At 37.9% G+C, this 18,808-nt stretch overlaps 1 protein-coding gene across 3 annotated transcripts in view; it reads right to left on the bottom strand.

Annotated features, from left to right (window-relative positions):
* NOX4 (NADPH oxidase 4) overlaps positions 1 to 18,808 on the bottom strand; it is a 185,104-nt gene that overhangs the window by 116,887 nt on the left and 49,409 nt on the right. For all 3 annotated transcript variants that reach the window (XM_060404224.1, XM_012101598.4, XM_027959403.3), the window contains 2 exons: positions 14,164 to 14,236; positions 12,010 to 12,090 (listed from right to left, as the gene is read on the bottom strand). In XM_060404224.1, the coding sequence (XP_060260207.1) occupies positions 12,010 to 12,090; positions 14,164 to 14,236 (154 nt within the window). The remainder of the gene's footprint in view (positions 1 to 12,009; positions 12,091 to 14,163; positions 14,237 to 18,808) is intronic.

The raw sequence follows: 18,808 nt of genomic DNA, 5'->3' as shown, positions 1-18,808 counted from the left end.
AACCTAAAAATATTATGGAAGGGGACTTTGGATTGTATATAACAAAGACTTACTTTCTCAGGAATTTTACTCACTCTATATATTTAAGTGAAAAATTAAAAACCAAAAAGTGAAAGAAGACAAAGAGATGAAAAATTTTCTCCCATGATCCAAAGAATTTCTAGCCACAGGGGCACACAAAAATCTCCAATAAAAATATGCCAGTCTACAATACAACCAGAATAGTCAAGACTTCAAAGTTAATTCCTCTGGCACATGAATTGATATTCTAGTTGCCATAATAACTTAGTATCTAAACAACACTAAATGTAAGTGACAGGCCCAGAATGGCAAGCCAAGTGACATTTAAACAAATACACAGATTATTTTTATTGTTGTCTGCAATACTTTACTGTTTGAAGAAAATTGTAAGGGCCTAGAAGTACAACAAATTTCTACATAAAGGCAAATTAACGCAATTCCATGTAATCTGGCAAATACTGAGCGAATGATGACTTGTGAAAGGAGTTTCACAGATAAAGATCAGTAAGAAATAGTCCTATCCTAACCAACAAGGACCTACTGTATAGCACATGGAACTCTGCTCAGTGCTATGTGGCAGCCTGGATGGAAGAGGTGTTTGGAGGAGAATGGATATATGTATATGTATGGCTGAGTCTCTTTGCTGTGTACCTGAACCTACCACAACATTGTGAATCGGCTATCAGTTCAGTTCAGTTCAGTCGCTCAGTCGTGTCCGACTCTTTGCGACTCCATGAATCGCAGCACGCCAGGCCTCCCTGTCCATCACCATCTCCCAGAGTTCACTCAGACTCACGTCCATCGAGTCCGTGATGCCATCCAGCCATCTCATCCTGGGTCGTCCCCTTCTCCTCCTGCCCCCAATCCCTCCCAGCATCAGAGTCTTTTCCAATGAGTCAACTTTTCGCATGAGGTGGCCAAAGTACTGGTGTTCAGCTTTAGCATCATTCCTTCCAAAGAAATCCCAGGGTTGATCTCCTTTAGAATGGACTGGTTGGATCTCCTTGCAGTCCAAGGGACTCTCAAGAGTCTTCTCCAACACCACAGTTCAAAAGCATCAATTCTTCGGTGCTCAGCCCTCTTCACAGTCCAACTCTCACATCCATACATGACCACAGGAAAAACCATAGCCTTGACTAGACGGACCTTAGTCAGCAAAGTAATGTCTCTGCTTTTGAATATGCTATCTACGTTGGTCATAACTTTTCTTCCAAGGAGTAAGTGTCTTTTAATTTCATGGCTGCAGTCACCATCTGCAGTGATTCTGGAGCCCCACAAAATAAAGTCTGACACCGTTTCCACTGTTTCCCCATCTATTTCCCATGAAGTGATGGGACCAGATGCCATGATCTTCGTTTTCTGAATGTTGAGCTTTAGGCTAACTTTTTTGCTCTCCTCTTTCACTTTCATCAAGAGGCTTTTAGTTCCTCTTCACTTTCTGCCATAAGGGTGGTATCATCTGCATATCTGAGGTTATTGATAGTTCTCCCGGCAATCTTGATTCCAGCTTGTGTTTCTTCCAGTCCAGTGTTTCTCATGATGTACTCTGCATATAAGTTAAATAAGCAGGGTGACAATATACAGCCTTGACGTACTCCTTTTCCTATTTGGAACCAGTCTGTTGTTCCATGTCCAGTTCTAACAGTTGCTTCCTGACCTGCAAACAGATTTCTCAAGAGGCAGGTCAGGTCGCCTGGTATTCCCATCTCTTGAAGAATTTTCCACAGTTTATTGTGATCCACACAGTCAAAGGCTTTGGCATAGTCAATAAAGCAGAAATAGCTGTTTTTCTGGAACTCTGTTGCTTTTTCCATGATCCAGTGAATGTTGGTAATTTGATCTCTGGTTCCTCTGCCTTTTCTAAAACCAGCTTGAATGTCAGGGAGTTCACGGTTCATGTATTGCTGAAGCCTGGCTTGGAGAATTTTGAGCATTACTTTACTAGCATGTGAGATGAGTGCAATTGTGCGGTAGTTTGAGCATTCTTTGGCATTGCCTTTCTTTGGGATTGGAATGAAAACTGACCTTTTCCAGTCCTGTGGCCACTGCTGAGTTTTCCAAATTTGCTGGCATATTGAATGCAGCACTTTCACAGCATCATCTTTCAGGATTTGAAATAGCTCAATTAGAATTCCATCACCTCCACTAGCTTTGTTCGTAGTGATGCTTTCTAAGGCCCACTTGACTTCACATTCCAAGATGTCTGGTTCTAGATTAGTGATCACAGCATCATGACTATCTGGGTAGTGAAGATCTTTTTTGTACAGTTCTTCCGTGTATTCTTGCCACCTCTTCTTAATATCTTCTGCTTCTGTTAGGTCCAGACCATTTCTGTCCTTTATCGAGCCCATCTTTGCATGAAGTGTTCCCTTGGTATCTCTAATTTTCTTGAAGAGATCTCTAGTCTTTCTCAGTCTGTTGTTTTCCTCTATTTCTTTGCATTGATCGCTGAAGAAGGCTTTCTTATCTCTTCTTGCTATTCTTTGGAACTCTGCATTTAGATGCCTATATCTTTCCTTTTCTCCTTTGCTTTTTGCCTCTCTTCTCTGCACAGCTATTTGTAAGGCCTCCCCAGACAGCCATTTTGCTTTTTTGAATTTCTTTTCCATGGGGATGGTCTTGATCCCTGTCTCCTGCACAATGTCACGAACCTCTGTCCATAGTTCATCAGGCACTCTATCTATCAGATCTAAGCCCTTAAATCTATTTCTCACTTCCACTGTATAATCATAAGGGATTTGATTTAGGTCATACCTGAATGGTCTAGCGGTTTTCCTACTTTCTTCAATTTAAGTCTGAATTTGGCAATAAGGAGTTCATGGTCTGAGCCACAGTCAGCTCCTGGTCTTGTTTTTGTTGACTGTATAGAGCTTCTCCATCTTTGGCTGCACAGAATATAATCAATCTGATTTCTGTGTTGACCATCTAGTGATATCCATGTGTAGAGTCTTCTCCTGTGTTGTTGGAAGAGGGTGTTTGCTATACCCCCACACAAATTAGAAAGCTTTTAAAAAGGAAATAATCCTATCTTCAAAAACACTACAATTTACCTAGGATATATCACCCTACCCCCACACAAATTAGAAAGCTTTTAAAAAGGAAATAATCCTATCTTCAAAAACACTACAATTTACCTAGATATATATCACCCTGCTGTATTTTCTTTCCTCTTTCGTATTCTAACTCACAGATGCATAATGGAGGTAGGCTGCAACAAACACTGGGATTTTCTACTGTTCAACTACAACTTCAGCTATCACCTGACTTTCTCCCTTTTACCGAAGGTTTTATATGCGTGAGTCTGTGTGTGCTCAGTTGTGTCTGATTCTTTGTGACCCTACGGACTGTAGTCCTCCAGGCTCCTCTGCCCATGGGATTTCCCAGGCAGGAATACTGTAGTGGGTTGCCATTTCCTACTCCAAAGGATCTTCCCAATCCAGGGATGGAACTGGTGTCTCTTGTATCTCCCGCATTGGCAGGTGGATTCTTTAGCACTAGAACCACCTGGAAGCCCATATTCTCCTGTTGTTACCATTTTTCAATTGCTAAGTCATGTCCAACTCTGCGACCCAATGGACAGCAGCACACCAGGCTCCTCTGTCCTCTATCTCCCAGAGTTTGCTCACATTCACGTCTGTTGAATCAGTGATGCTGTACTACTTTTGGCTTAACCTACAGCTTCTAGGCCTTCCTTTCACGTGGCTTTGCCAAGTTTCCATCTGACATTCTAAGAAGGGCACGTGCCTCTCCCCAGGAAGAAAATCCCACAAGCCTCTCCTCCCTTCCACACAAGAGTGGGTAAAAGGAAACCTCAGTACAAGTGCTTCTAAAAGAGAAGGTTCTTGGGAACCAGCAACTTCTAACACTTCACTATGTTGCATAAATACCTTCAACAGTATATTTTTAATTTCCTTCTCCTCAGGGCATAGTAGAAGAAAGATAAACCAACACAATAAGCCTCATCTCATAAGTATTTGTCTGCTCCAGGTTAACTTCTTGACTTTTAATTCCTATGAAGCTGACAATGCCTCTGGTTCACTGAATTTGTTGACAAAGGCTGCTCACTGTGTTCCTTGGGTTTAAAGAACAAATGTTTTTAGAAACACATTCATAGAAAGCCATTCCTTTTAAAGTTTCTGAAAAAAATGATTTAAGCAGAATATAAATCACGCTCTATAATCAACTCATGCCAAAAAGTAGTCCCAAATGGCAGAAAGCTCTGTTTAAAAGAATAACTCAGGTATCATTTATGTATAATAATAAAATATGGTCTGAAAAGTCCAGCTGGCTCAGTTATTAGTATTTACTATTATTTGGCTCTCACTATCATCCACACATCTGAGGAGGACCTCCCCCTTTCTTTTCCAGAATTCTTACATTATATTTTGCCTCTTATGTAAATAAAATGTAAAATACAATTACCACCCAGGCAACACTTCCTAGAGCTAAAGCCAGTGGGAGTGCTCACGGTCTTAAAATTGAGAAGCTAAGGTGCCAAATCTCATTTACAATGCGTTCCCTGTTCCCTCCGTGTGCCTTTCAAAGGAGTTGGGTGAGGCTCTGGGCTGAGACTCTGTGACATTCATAATTGCTTTTCGCTCTAATATCCCTTTTATCAGTAAGTGAGAATGGCAGTATATCTCTCCTCCTGATGAGCTCTTCAAAGGAAAATGAAGAAAGAAACGTCCAGTTACATTTATGTCTGGAAAAAGGAAACATTTTTGGCTTGTCAATATTTTTTTCTGAACGTCTTCTGAATTGAAATATCTTTAAATGCATTGTAAAAATAGCCATCTCCTATAAAAGTGTATTAAAAATGAGGAAAAGAAAATTCCTTAGGAGAAGGTTGGTTTTAAAGTCCTCAGATAAACCTTTATCATTAAAATCGATTGCCCTTTTGAGGTCTAACAACATTATAAAGATTGTTGCCCTTTCAAGGAATATTCTCTGATCTGCTAAGCAATTTTCATTACACATTCACCAGATTACTTTGCTGATAGGAAAATCTGGGCTCTTGAAAAAAAAAATGTGTGTTTATAAAAAAAAAAATTATTGTTCAACCAATTAAATGTGCAGTTTCTTCCTTACACAGGTATTTGTATTAGTGCAAGTATAATTTTTTCCTGCTAACATTTATTCAGTATATCTATATTCTGCCTACATTGCTGCATTCACTTATTTAAACCTATGAGACAACTCTATCATATGGATATTCCATTATTAATCCCATGTAACGGATAAACAAGAAAGGACAAACTATCTGGCAAGGTCCTACAGCTAGTAAGTGATGTAAGCTCTTAATTGCCACGCCACACTGATCTCCTAGGGAAAAAAAATAATGTATTTAAAAAATCCATTTAATCACTGAAAAATAATTGAGTTTGGTGTATATGAAATATTCTTTTCTAGGGTGTCAGGCAATAGAAATGCTTATAAATATTGATGGAAAAAAATCTAATACACAGGCAAAAAGAATAAAAACTAGGTTAAGCTAAAGGCATGCATAATCAAGCTAACTGGGCTTCCCTTGAAGCTCAGTTGGTAAAGAATCTGCCTGCAGTGCAGGAGACCATGGTTTGATTCCTGGGTCAGGACGATCCCCTGGAGAAGGAAATGGCTACCCACTCCAGTATTCTTGCCTGGAGAATTCCATGTACAGAGTAGCCTGGCAGATTCCAGTTCATGGGGTCAAAAGAGTCAGACATGACTGAGCAACTAAGCACACAGCAAACAATCAAGGTAATTGGATCCTAAATAATATTGTATGTAATATTTTGAGCAAAGATAAGACTTCCACTTAGCCAATACAGATTGCATACCCCAGGAGCACCACATTTAATTTCAATTTCCAGTTTTAAATGGGATACAGAGAAGCCATGCCACTAGCCAGTTTGATTTAGTAGTTAAGAATGTGGGCTCTGGAATCTATTTCAAACAAGAAATAACTTCCTAAAAATGAGAGCTTTCCAAAAACAGAACAGGATTTTCAAAATTAGAAATTTACTTAGCTATGTTGTAGGGAGATTGAAAGAATCTTGGTCAAAATCATTTTTTGAACTTTCTTCAAAACGAGATTTTATAAAAATAAAATTGACTTTAGAAAATTATATAAACCAATTGTTCCTCCTTATTATAAAAGTCAACAATTTCAAATAGTTTCGCTGTTGAATTAAAAACCTGTCTATGATTTCTAGCCTATGTTGATACTTCAATTTTCTGCACTACTAGAATTCTGGAAAATAAAGTATGTTTACACTTGGAAAATATGTAATTTAAAATTGCCTTTAGCACTTTCAATTGATTTTTTTTAAATTTCAAAATAATAAACAATGCTTGGAAACTAAAGCTTATATATTACATTGTTCTTCTATACCCTATTATTTTACTTAACACATTGATGGAGAAAAAGCAAATGACCAACAAATAGTGAGTTTCTGTTCAAATCTAGATACTCTTAAAAGGGGAAAAAAAACAAATAATAGACTGAGAGAAATATTTGCAAACCACATACCTGACAAAGGACTTGCATTCTTTACAAGGGCATTGCTTTTTAATATAAATCCTTAAAATTCAAAAATAAGTAAAACAAATCAAAACAAAAGATTGAACAGAAGTCTCATCAAAAAAGATGATGGGAAATAGGACACGAGGTGCTCATTTACATGTGTCTTTAGGAAACGGCAAAACGTGACAGCGCTACACACCTATTAGACTGGCTAAGATCTAAATCAAGCAATACCAAATGCTAAGGAGAATGTGGACTAACACTGATTTTGGGAATGCTAAATGGTACATCAAGGCTGTATATTGTCACCCTGCTTATTTAACTTATATGCAGAGTACATCATGAGAAACGCTGGGCTGGAAGAAGCACAAGCTGGAATCAAGATTGCCAGGAGAAATAATAACCTCAGATATGCAGATGACACCACCATTATGGCAGAAAGTGAAGAAGAACTAAAAACCTTCTTGAGGAAAGTGAAAGAGGAGAGTGAAAAAGTTGGCTTAAAGCTCAACATTCAGAAAATGAAGATCATAGTATCTGGTCTCATCACTTCATGGGAAATAGATGGGGAAACAGTGCAAACGGTGTCAGACTTTATTGGGGGGGGGCTCCAAAATCATTACAGATGGTGATTGCAGCCATGAAATTAAAAGACACTTACTCCTTGGAAGGAAAGTTATGACCAACCTAGATAGCATATTCAAAATCAGAGACATTACTTTGCCAACAAAGGTCTCTCTAGTCAAGGCTATGCTTTTTCCAGTAGTCATGTATGGATGTCAGAGTTGGACTGTGAAGAAAGCTGAGTGCCGAAGAATTGATGCTTTTGAACTGTGATGTTGGAGAAGACTCTTGAGAGTCCCTTGGACTGCAAGGATATCCAACAAATCCATTCTAAAGGAGATCAACCCTGGGTGTTCTTTGGAAGGAATGATGCTAAAGCTGAAACTCTAGTACTTTGGCCACCTGATGTGAAGAGTTGACTCATTTGAAAAGACTCTGATGCTGGGAGGGATTGGGGGCAGGAGGAGAGGGGGACGACAGAGGATGAGATGGCTGGAGGGCATCACCAACTCAATGGACGTTGAGTTTGAGTGAACTCCGGGAGTTGGTGATGGACAGGGAAGCCTGGGGTGCTGTGATTCATGGGGTCGCAAAGAGTCAGACATGACTGAGTGACTGAACTGAACTGAACTGAACCAGAAACTTCAGTATAAATTCAAGAAGCTTGTTTTGAATAGCTGTACTTTATTTGTATAACCAAAAGCTAGAGAGTAAAATTAACAGAGCATTTTATAAATAAAATATATATCTAAGTCTTCAACAATGGAACAAATAATAGCTTCAGTAGATTTATTTATAGATAGATCTTTTGCAATAAAAAAGAACATTTTGAGAAATGTTCCATTTTGAAAAAGCTGTAAGATTTATCAGTAGTAGTTTTTTCCCCATACTAGAAGCATAATCTATGTAGCTTTATTAAAAATTAAACTCCACAGAATTACAAACTTTTAGTTAGAAGATGAGTAAATTCGACAGATTTGAGTTTAGCACAGTGACTACAATTAATACTACCATATTGTATACTTGAAATTTGCTGAGAGTAAATCTCAAGTGTTCATGCTAGAAAAAGAGGTAACTATGTAATGTGATAGGTATATTAATTTGCTTGTACACTTTAAATATATTCTATTTTATTTTTCAATTATTTAGTTAAAAATTAAACTTCATAAACTATGCATACTACAGAATACTTAGAGTATTGTATATTTGTTGCATGACACATTTCAGTATTAGAATAATTGTTTTCTTTATTTTTATCTATAATATACAAAGAACAATTAATTCAGTTGGTATAACAGATTGAATACATAAGTCATTCTGTAGATGTGTTTGGTTATTTCTTTATATAAAATAAAATCACTTTCTGTTTATGACCCCTGTTCCACAAAAGTAAAATCAAGATTTAAATCTACATTGTATTTCCCCCCATAATGGAGAAAGAACTCATTACTGTCTAAATTTCAGAAGTCTATTTAAACTCTTGAACCTTTGAAAAGTGACTCTGTTTGAAATACAAAGAAACACATCTCTTCAGAATTTTAATTTAGTACAGCTTAAAGGCAAAAAAATACATAAATAACTTTACCAGCAAGTTATTATATTTTTATCTAATCTGTTATAGCTAGAGATAGCAAGCCCAGGTAAATCAAGATATTAATCTTTAAAAATAAAAACTTAAGACCCTGTATAATAGGCTCTGTGTTCATCCACATCATTAGAACTGACTCAAAGGCGTTCCCCACTATATAGACTGAAGTAAGTCAGGAAGAGAAAAACATATATATGGAATCTAGAAAGATGGTACCTATGAACCTATTTGCAGGGCAACGATGGAGATGCAGACATAGAGAACAGACATACGGTCGTGAGGGGATGGAGGTGGCGGGACGAATGCAGAGAGTAACATGGAAGCGTATTCACTACCACGTGTAAAATAGACAACCGACGGGAATGTGCCGTATGACTCAGGGGACTCAAACCAGGACTCCGTAACAACCTAGAGGGGTGGGAAGGGGTGAGTGGCTGGAGGGAGGATCAAGACGGAGGGGACACATGTATTCCTACGGCTGACTCATGTTGATGAATGGCAGAGGCCAACACAATATTGGGAAGCAATTTTCCTTCAATTAAAAATGAATATGTTTCGGAAAAAAAACTTAAAACCAAATTTTTAGAAGCATTGAACTCTCTAAAAAAAACAAACAAACAGTAAAACACTATGGGCTTTTGAGTCAGAATGCCTGGATCTGAAAGCAGAATACATCAGTTAGGCAAACTTTAGCAAGTTACGTACTCTCCCTAAACCTATTTTCTTATGTAAAGGGTGTTTAATAGTATTATTTATCCTTATAGAACTATAATCCTTTAATAGTATACAGCAGCTAAATCATTTTGAATTTATGCTTGGCATATAGTAAACATTATGCAAGTATTTTAAGTTAGTATTACTATTAGTCGGAGAAGGCAATGGCACCCCACTCCAGTACTCTCGCCTGGAAAATCCCATGGATGGAGGAGCCTGGTGGGCTGCAGTCCATGGGGTCGCTATGAGTCAGACACGACTGAGCGACTTCACTTCCAATTCTCACTTTCATGCATTGGAGAAGGCAATGGCAATCCACTCCAGTATTCTTGCCTGGAGAATCCCAGGGACGGGGGAGCCTGGTGGGCTGCTGTCTATGGGGTTACACAGAGTCGGACACGACTGAAGCGACTTAGCAGCAGCAGCAGCAGCATTACCATTAGTAGCACATTTCTTTAATCATAGTCCACTTTTATGATAATAGCCCTGGACAACCAAACAAGCCACTTAAAGAACAGAATATTAAGCAGATTTTCTCTACCAAGGGCTTTCTTGGTGCTACAGAATATGCCAGCCCCACAAGGGAAAAGAACAGAACCCAGAGGTTCCACTGACTGTGGCCCTCTTCCCCGTGTGGCAGCCACAGCTAGCTGGAAGTCAGGATTATGTGCTGTGTGTGTGTGTCTGTGTGTGTGTTTTAGTTCTCAGTTGTGTCCCGCTCTTTGTGACCCCATGGACTGCAGCCTGCCAACTCCACTATCTATGCGATTCTCCAGGCACGAATGCTGGAGTGGGTTGCCATCCCCTTCTCCAGCGGAACTTCCCAACCCAGTGATCAAACCCGGGTCTCTTGCACTGCAGGCAGATTCTTTACTGTCTGAGCCACCAGCCATATGTCTGCTGCTGCTGCTGCTGCTGCTGCTGCTGCTGCTGCTGCTGCTGCTGCTGCTGCTGCTAAGTTGCTTCAGTCGTGTCCGACTCTGTGCAACCCCATAGACGGCAGCCCACCAGGCTTCCCCGTCCCTGGGATTCTCCAGGCAAGAACACTGGAGTGGGTTGCCATTGCCTTCTCCAATGCATGAAAGTGAAAAGTGAAAGTGAAGTCGCTTAGTCGAGCCCAACTCTTCGTGACCCCATGGACTGCAGCCTACCAGGCTCGTCCGTCCATGGGTCTAATGCTCTACAATTATATGTTCTAGAAACTTGATACAGAACAAACTAAACCAGGACATGGGAGACAGTAAACCAGGACGTGGGAGACAGAGATCCATAAAATGCTGATATCTAAACCAGTGGCCTCCAAAATTGGAGGAAAAACATTTTGAACATGCAGCTTGAGATAAGTATATCATTTATGGATAAGATTTACTGTACTGAGAAAGTATATTATAAAACATTCTGAAGAAAAAATCAACAGCAGGCCTGAACTTTTCTCCACATACTGTCTCCCTGGAAACATTCCGGGTTAAGACAAACAAGGAGGGACAGCTGTGTTACCAGTCAGCATTGTGTGTTACCGACGGAACACATCTGGACGAGGAGGATGCTGACTCAGCTTCCTGATGCAGCGTGTTCTAGCAACTGAGAGCATCCCTTTAGGAAAGCTGGATCGTTATCAAGAGATTGATTCCGGTGGAGCTTGAGCCTTCCCCAAGGCAAAGTAGTCCTTGTCTACCCATACAATCTCACCTTAAAACTGAGTTACTATATAGGAGGAAATGGAGAGAAGGTGGAAAACCGCTCCTGAACATCTAGAGGGACTCCCACTGAAGAAGCATCTGACATTATCCTGCTGACATTCTGTTTCCAGTCCTGTATCCTTCTACTAAACCAAGTGAATCTAATGCCGAACAATAGCCTACTATATCATATTAGTGTGAGTGTTAAAACCACAGGTCCACTGTGGTAACCATACAGACATGTACATACACAAAAAGCATATTACTTACATCCTCTAACCTAATGAATTATTTTAAGCACCATACATTTGAGTATACTGCTTGGGTCCACATACGTTTCACAGAATTTGGGGTATATTGTTTGTAACAACTTGGAAGCTATTGTTTTTCCCTCTGTGATTTTCTGGTGTTTTTCACAGATGTTTTTTTCTTTGGTCCTTGTAAATCCTTGGCTTTCTCTGCGAATACTAGTGCCCCTAGGACTTCTTAAACTAAAAATTGGTAACTCCATTGTTACAAACTCTGCAGCAGCAAGACAGAAGGAATTTCTGAAAATTCAATCATTAGATATATTGAAGTTCTTCACTTCCTGCTCATTTTCTTTTAAAGTTTATCAAGATATAACTCTAATAGTATGCATATATTCCTTCCAATTAAAATTTTTTAAAAAAAAATTAGAAAAAAGATATAATTATAGAAGGCTTTAAAATCTACAACATTGTGGGAGAAGTAATTTTGTCTTTCCATTTTAATATACTTTTAGGCTAGTTTCATTAAAACATGCTATGTCTAAAACAGAGCAATTCATCCCACTCTTGACGCTACTCTCAATTCCAGTAACCAAACAATTTTGCCATTTCCTATGAAAATTTCTATAGACTCATCTGTCATTACCCCATTTTTAAGCACACATGATTTTTAAAAGTTATTAAACTTACCCTGATACATGTAACATCAGCAACATGTAGAAGACAAAGAAGAGATTATGAGTATACCAGAAGATGTCATAGTTAGAAACTCTGAAAAAAACAAATAACTTAATTTCAATTTCACTTCCTACTCCATCTCAATAAAACAAGCATGCATCCTTTCAAATACATGTCACTATTGAAAGTTGAAATATGAGCTCATCTGAGACTTATCTATTAATATCAACATATTAGCATACCATTGCAGAAAACTGACAAAAATTATAAACAACACTTTATCATCTTGAAGATTCTTTGTATTTCAAATAAAGATACATGGAAAAATTAAAATTGGGTGTTTATTTTTAAATTATTATGATGTAAGGTGAAGGAGCAGGCAACAATCTGCTACTGTGTATTACTGCTGCCTTTGTTTATCAATATTCTCAACTTAAAAACAACTAATGTTTCTATCCTAATGTGTATTTTGAGAGTAGTTCAAAGGAAATTCAGGTGGAGATAAATTAAATAAATGCTCATCAAAATTTTATATAATTTTCTAGACAGTATATAACTTTAACATCTTGTGTTACTGGCCTAGGGGAGGACCAAGATTCTAAAAAGGGAGGGGTATAATAAACACAACCTATAAAATATTCGAAAGAAGTAAAAAGAGTATCAGTTACTTATTTCATATATCTGAGTGGATGTTCAGGGAAGCTATCTGATAAAAGCTTAGATGATTCTGATAACAACCCCTGAAACCTTTTAGAACCCCTAGTTTAGGCAATAACCAATACAGTCACATTTACTTCAGTCACAGATTGCTACCACAAACAAGATCAGTAACACCCTTATAACATTCACCTTCTTGCATAGATCTGATCTTTTTTAATCTAAATTTCTAGAAGTAGAATTACGTCAAAGGACACACATTTTGTAAGGTTTCTTTATATACATCACCCATTGCTCTATAAAACATGGTTATCAATTAAGAACCCAATCACAGTGAAGGAGTGCCTGCCTCCGCAAACCCAGACTCAACTATATATATCTCCAGTATCTTGGAATTGGGTATTACTTCATTTGTGCGTTACTTGCTTTCAATTCTTCTGTGACTTACCTGTTCATGGAAATTACCCATTTCTACAGCATATTTCTCAACTGCTATAAGTAAACTATTCGAATTTAAGAATGTACTAGTTCCATAGAAGGGCTTCCCAGGAGGCACTACTGGTAAAGAACCCACCTGTCAATGCAGGAGACATAAGAGACACAGGTTTGATCCCTGGGTGAGGAAGATCCCCTGGAGGAGGGCATGGCAACCCACTCTAGTATTCTCACATGAAGAACGGAAGAGGAGCCTGGTGAGCAACAGTCCACAGGCTCACAGAGTCAGACACGACTGAAGCAGCTTAACATGCATGCACAGCTCCACGTGAGGGCAATAATGTTCCCAGTAACATGCTTACTTTTTAATCTTTATAATGTATACTGGCATTCAGGAGTTTCAGTTTTCATATTTTTAGATAGCTAAATATTCCCTATATTTCCCTTTGTCCATTATGAGCACTGATAAATATAACTTAAAGTTTCCTCCAAATCTTCAGTGGTACAATTTTTCACTGTTAACTTTGTCATGGAGCTAGAATTTCATTCACTTAAGCCTTCCATTCCTCACAAGCTTGTAGTGGCATCTTTATTACTTAGCAGGTTCTCACATATGGCAAAGTCCTCTTCAGGGCTTTCTACCAACTATCACTTAGTTCAAGGCCTTGGTCATTTTTGCAAGTAAGTCCTATTCTGTTTTTATTAATTAAAGTATAGTTTTCTTGTAATATTATATTAGTTTCAGGTATACATCATAGTAATGCCCTATTCTAAGTTATTGAGGCATATTTTTTTTAATGTTTAATAAGCCACATCTTCCTTTTATTCCATTTGAAACATCCTCATACACAATTCCTTATCATTCAGAATATTTGACTGAAAGATTTTTCCAAAACAGGAAATTATATATAGAAATGTCTCTATTTCCCTCTTAGTTACACAGGAACCAGAATACTGCATTGACTAAGCATTTGGGTTAATCAAGACATTTTCTACATATGAAAATGAAGATAATCTGAAGGAAATCTAAATAGTCTGACCAAGAAATATCAAAATAATGGCTCTGACACTCACCGTATTGCATATGTTGAAGCTGTAATCATCAAGAATAGTACCAGTACCATGCAGACCCCTGTCAGGCCAGGAACTATAAAAATATACATAAGTACATTTTAACTTAAGTCATACTGAGAAAAAAAACTACAAAAAATTATTACCTTAAAATCCAAAGTACTAGGCTGCTCTGTGGGAAGCCTAATTGAAATCATCTATCTCCTTGCATGTTCTCTGTCAAAAAAACCTTTTTTTTTTTATTAGCATTAGTTTCAAGGTACTTAAGACAAAGTAGAATCTTTTCCACCTTTCAAGAAAGGTCCCTTTTAGTGTTTTCAAATATTCCGATCAGAATGGTGACCACATGCACACTTTGACAGGAACATAACCACAGCAAACATCAGTAACTAATGCAACAGGACACAGTTGACATCCAACATCCCAACTGCTTTGGTTTTCTCCATCAGAGTCAATGTCAAATGATTTCTTTTGGACTTCGCTATCTAGAAAAAGTTTCCAGAAAAAATAAGCAAAACTTGAATCTTTCTAAAACCACAGCTTCAACTGTAGAACGAAACATGGTGAATGTGAAGAAAAAAGTTACAGTGCTGATGTTTTACGGATACTCTCAGACATAATTCCCCTTAGAATAGAAAGTATTTTAAAATCCGCGTTTCTGATATTACATAACACTTGTTCTTACAAAGAAAGCGTGCAAACATGCCATCTTACAAAATTAATACTGGTGTAATAGATTGCTACAAACCTAGTGTTAGCTCACAGAGGACATCCAAAATGAACAGGTGATATGCTATATCAAAGAGCGAAAAATCACAATAGTCTCATTTCTCATTATCTTATTGCTATCAAATAAAATAGTCTATAACTTACCTTTAATTTACCCCTACAATCACAGGAGCAACAATAAGTGCTAAATGACCTAGCTAAGAAAGTCCATCTCAAATCTTTCTAGAAAAGGTATTAAAACACTTCTGTCTCCAAAATTATAGACATCTTCCTACTCTTCTTCTTGACAAGGAAGCACCTACGCAACAGAAGGCCCAGTAGGGAGGGAGAGCCATCAACAGAAGCAAACAAGCTGGGGGTGACACCAGGGCAAAACTGATATGCATCATCAGGATCACAGAGGGTATGGAATGGTTGGAAAATAATGTTGGAAATTCCAATACAGTAGAAACAAGTTTCCACTTGTAAAGGGCCACATGAGAAATAAGGGAGTCAGTCTATGGAACTTAATACTTGAGTACACCCTCCTTTTCACTCTTCCCAGTACACAGATTTGGAAGCCTAACAAAACTTGCCTTTCCCTGATGCCCCAATCCAAATCATCTCCCCTCTAAATTCTTCCATAGGGCACTCCTTTTGCTATTGTCTCTCCCATTGCTTTACTTCCTAGGGGTAACAGAAGAGCAAGAAAAGAACACTAGTTCACATGGAAGGATTTGGCAACACACTCCAGTTTCTTGCCTGGAAAATTCCATGGACTGAGGAGCCTGGTAGGCTACAGTCCATGAGGTTGCAAAGAGTCGGACACGACTGAGCGACTTCACTTTAACTTTTCACTTTAAAAAGAACAGCAGGCCTACAAAATGACCAAGACTTTCCTCTTCCAAATACTTATCCCCCGAAAACACAAACATAGCCACCCCAAACTTGTTCAAAAATATTCATTAACCACTTTAATACTCAAGGCCTATAAACAATTTAAATCTCTATCAACAGATGGATGGATAATTATTTATTGTGCCTGAAAAATTAATCAGCAATTTTAAAAAATAACATATACCTACACATATGAACACAGATGAACCACAAAGTTATTAGTCTGAGTGAAAAAACCAGACTCCCCCTCCAAAAAAAACCCTGAAAGAATATAAGCTCTATGATTTCTTTTATACAATATTCTAGAAAATTCAAAGCATTCTTTAGTGGTAGAAAGCGGATCCATAACTAGGAGGGGTAGAGAGCAGAATGCATTACAAAAGAGCACAGAACATTTTTAGAATGATGGACATATTTGTTATCTTGATTTCGATCATGGTTTCTTATGTATATACATATGTCAAAAGTGATCAAATAACATACTTTACATATGTATAATTTAGAGTACTTCAGTTATAATTCAAATTTAAAGAAGAAAAAAGAGAGAAAGTCCCTCTCTCTGGCTCCAAGTAATTTAAAAAATCCATATCTGTCTAAATGAATAAATAAATGATAGACTCCCAGATGGCTCTATAATGTGAAATCTGTGGTTGGAGAGGCCTTTAAGTAATTTCACTGAGGCTTCATGAATGTCTACTGTGTCTGCATACAAGGTTTCCTGTATATAGTCCTGAATGTGCCAAAATTGGTTTTATAATGTCTGCAAATCACTTCATCAGGACACCTGAAAAAATGGAGCATGTTTAGAAGAGAGGTATAAGTTCCAAAGGGTATTATTTGAACATCAATTCTTTTAGGTATTAATTTCCAGTGATGAAAAATGCTCTAACTATTCCTTGAAGAATCACAGGGCACCTTAATGTAAATTTTCTGAGAGGTACTAAAGTCAAGAAACCAGTTTAAATTTGAACAGATATTCCCCAAACACTGAACTCGAGCATTCCTTTTAGACCAGATCATGGAAAACATATTAGAAAGACTTAGGGTGAAATAGTTGACCTCAGCCATTTGAAATCAAGATGAAATAGAAGCCTCAAATAACCTAGGGCATATGTGTATATCCTGGAATTATAGCCCTGTTACTGTCCCTTAAGCCAAACCCCAATCTCACTGAATCTCATCTGTAAACTAAGGAGAATCAATCCAATGCTTTTTAATATTCTTTCAGATTTATGAAGTTATCTTTCTTTTCAAAAGAATTCATTTTTCCTTTCTCTCTCCCAGAAGTACAAAAATTTCAGTTTGCAATTTATAAAGTAATAGACTTCATAGCAATGAAGAAGAAAAACTGACTTATAATTAGCAATGAGAAGAAAAAAAATTACAGTCACAGTGGTCCAAAAAAATGGTGGGATGAGTAACTTAAAAACCAGAGAGGAGAGAGTGGGAGAGAGAAATTAGGATTTAGGGATTAATATATGTACATTACTATATATAAAATTGGTAAACAGCAATGACATACTGCATAGCACAGGGAACTATACTCAATATCTTATAATAACCTATAATGGAAAAGAATCTGAATATATATATATCCATATACACAAACACACATATATACACACATATATATATTCATGTGTAACTGAATCACTTTGCTACACACTTGAAACTAACAGAACATTGAAAATCAACTATACTTCAGTTTTAAAAAGCTAAGATTTTCTGTTACTGCAATTAAACAGACATTGGACAACCAATTATCTGAAATGTTGCAGAAAATATCTCTGTAACAAGTAGAAGAGTTTAAAAACAGATGACTTTTCTACAAATGACCCAATTTCATTCATTTTTAAGGCTGAGTAATATTCCATTGTATACATTATATACTTCATCTTCTTTATCCATTCATATGTAACATTTAGGTTACTCCCATGTGCTGGCTATTATAAATAGTGCTGCAATGAACACTGGGGTACATATGTCTTTTTATTATTTATTTATTTTTAATTGATTGTTTGGTTTACAAAATTGGTTTGATTTCTGTCATACATCAACATGAATTAACGACAGGTGTACATTCTTCCCCTCATGCATCTTTTTTTTTTTAATTTATTTATTTTTTTAATTTTAAAATCTTTAATTCTTACATGCGTTTTTTGAATTATGGTTTACTAAGGGTCTATACCTAGTAGTGGGCTTCCCTCATAGCTCAGTTGGTAAAGAATCTTGCCTGCAATGCAGGAGACCTGGGCTCAGTTCCTGGATCAGGAAGATCCCCTGGAGAAGGAACTGGCAACCCACTCCAGTGTTCTTGCCTAAAGAATCCCCACAGACAGAGGAGCCTGGCAGGCTACAGTCCACGGGGTCGCAAGAGTTGGACACGACTTAGCAACTAAACCACCACCACCACCGTGCCCAGTAGTGGGATTGCTGGGTCATATGATAGCTCTAGTTTTAGTTTTTAGGGAACCTCCACACTGCTCTCCATGAAAGTGTTAGTCTCTCAGCTGTTTCTGACTCTCTGAGACTCCATGGACTGCAGCCCACCAGGCTCCTCTGTCCATGGAATTCTCCAAGCAAGAATACTGGAGTGGGTAGCCATGCCCTCCTCCAGGGGATCTTCCCAAACCCAGGGATCGAACCCAGGTCACCCGCACTGCAGGCAGATTCTTTATCATCTGAGCCACCATTGTGGCTGATTTACATTCCCACCAGCAGTGCAAGAGGGTTCCCTTTTCTCCACACCCTTTGCAAAAACTAACATAACATTATAAAGCAATTATGTTCCCTTTAAAAAAGGCCAAGAAAATGACTTTTATCCACTCAGGGACTACCTCCTGGGCATCTGTATTTTACTGTCAAGTGCTAGAGTAAAAATGAATCATGCCGTTAGATAAATCTCAGTCCAGTGTGGGAGACACGATAAGCAGGCAATTGCAACACAGGGTATTAAGTGCTGAAAGAGAGCCAAACATTGAGTATTTTTGAGGTACATCAAAGAGCATCCTAACCTAGCCTTGGATAACAGCTCAGCCAAGTC

This window comes from Ovis aries, chromosome 21, assembly GCF_016772045.2.
Source record: "Ovis aries strain OAR_USU_Benz2616 breed Rambouillet chromosome 21, ARS-UI_Ramb_v3.0, whole genome shotgun sequence".
Classification (NCBI taxonomy): domain Eukaryota; kingdom Metazoa; phylum Chordata; class Mammalia; order Artiodactyla; family Bovidae; genus Ovis; species Ovis aries.
The sequence above is the reverse complement of the archived record's forward strand: the minus strand, read 5'-3'. Positions and strand labels throughout refer to the sequence as shown.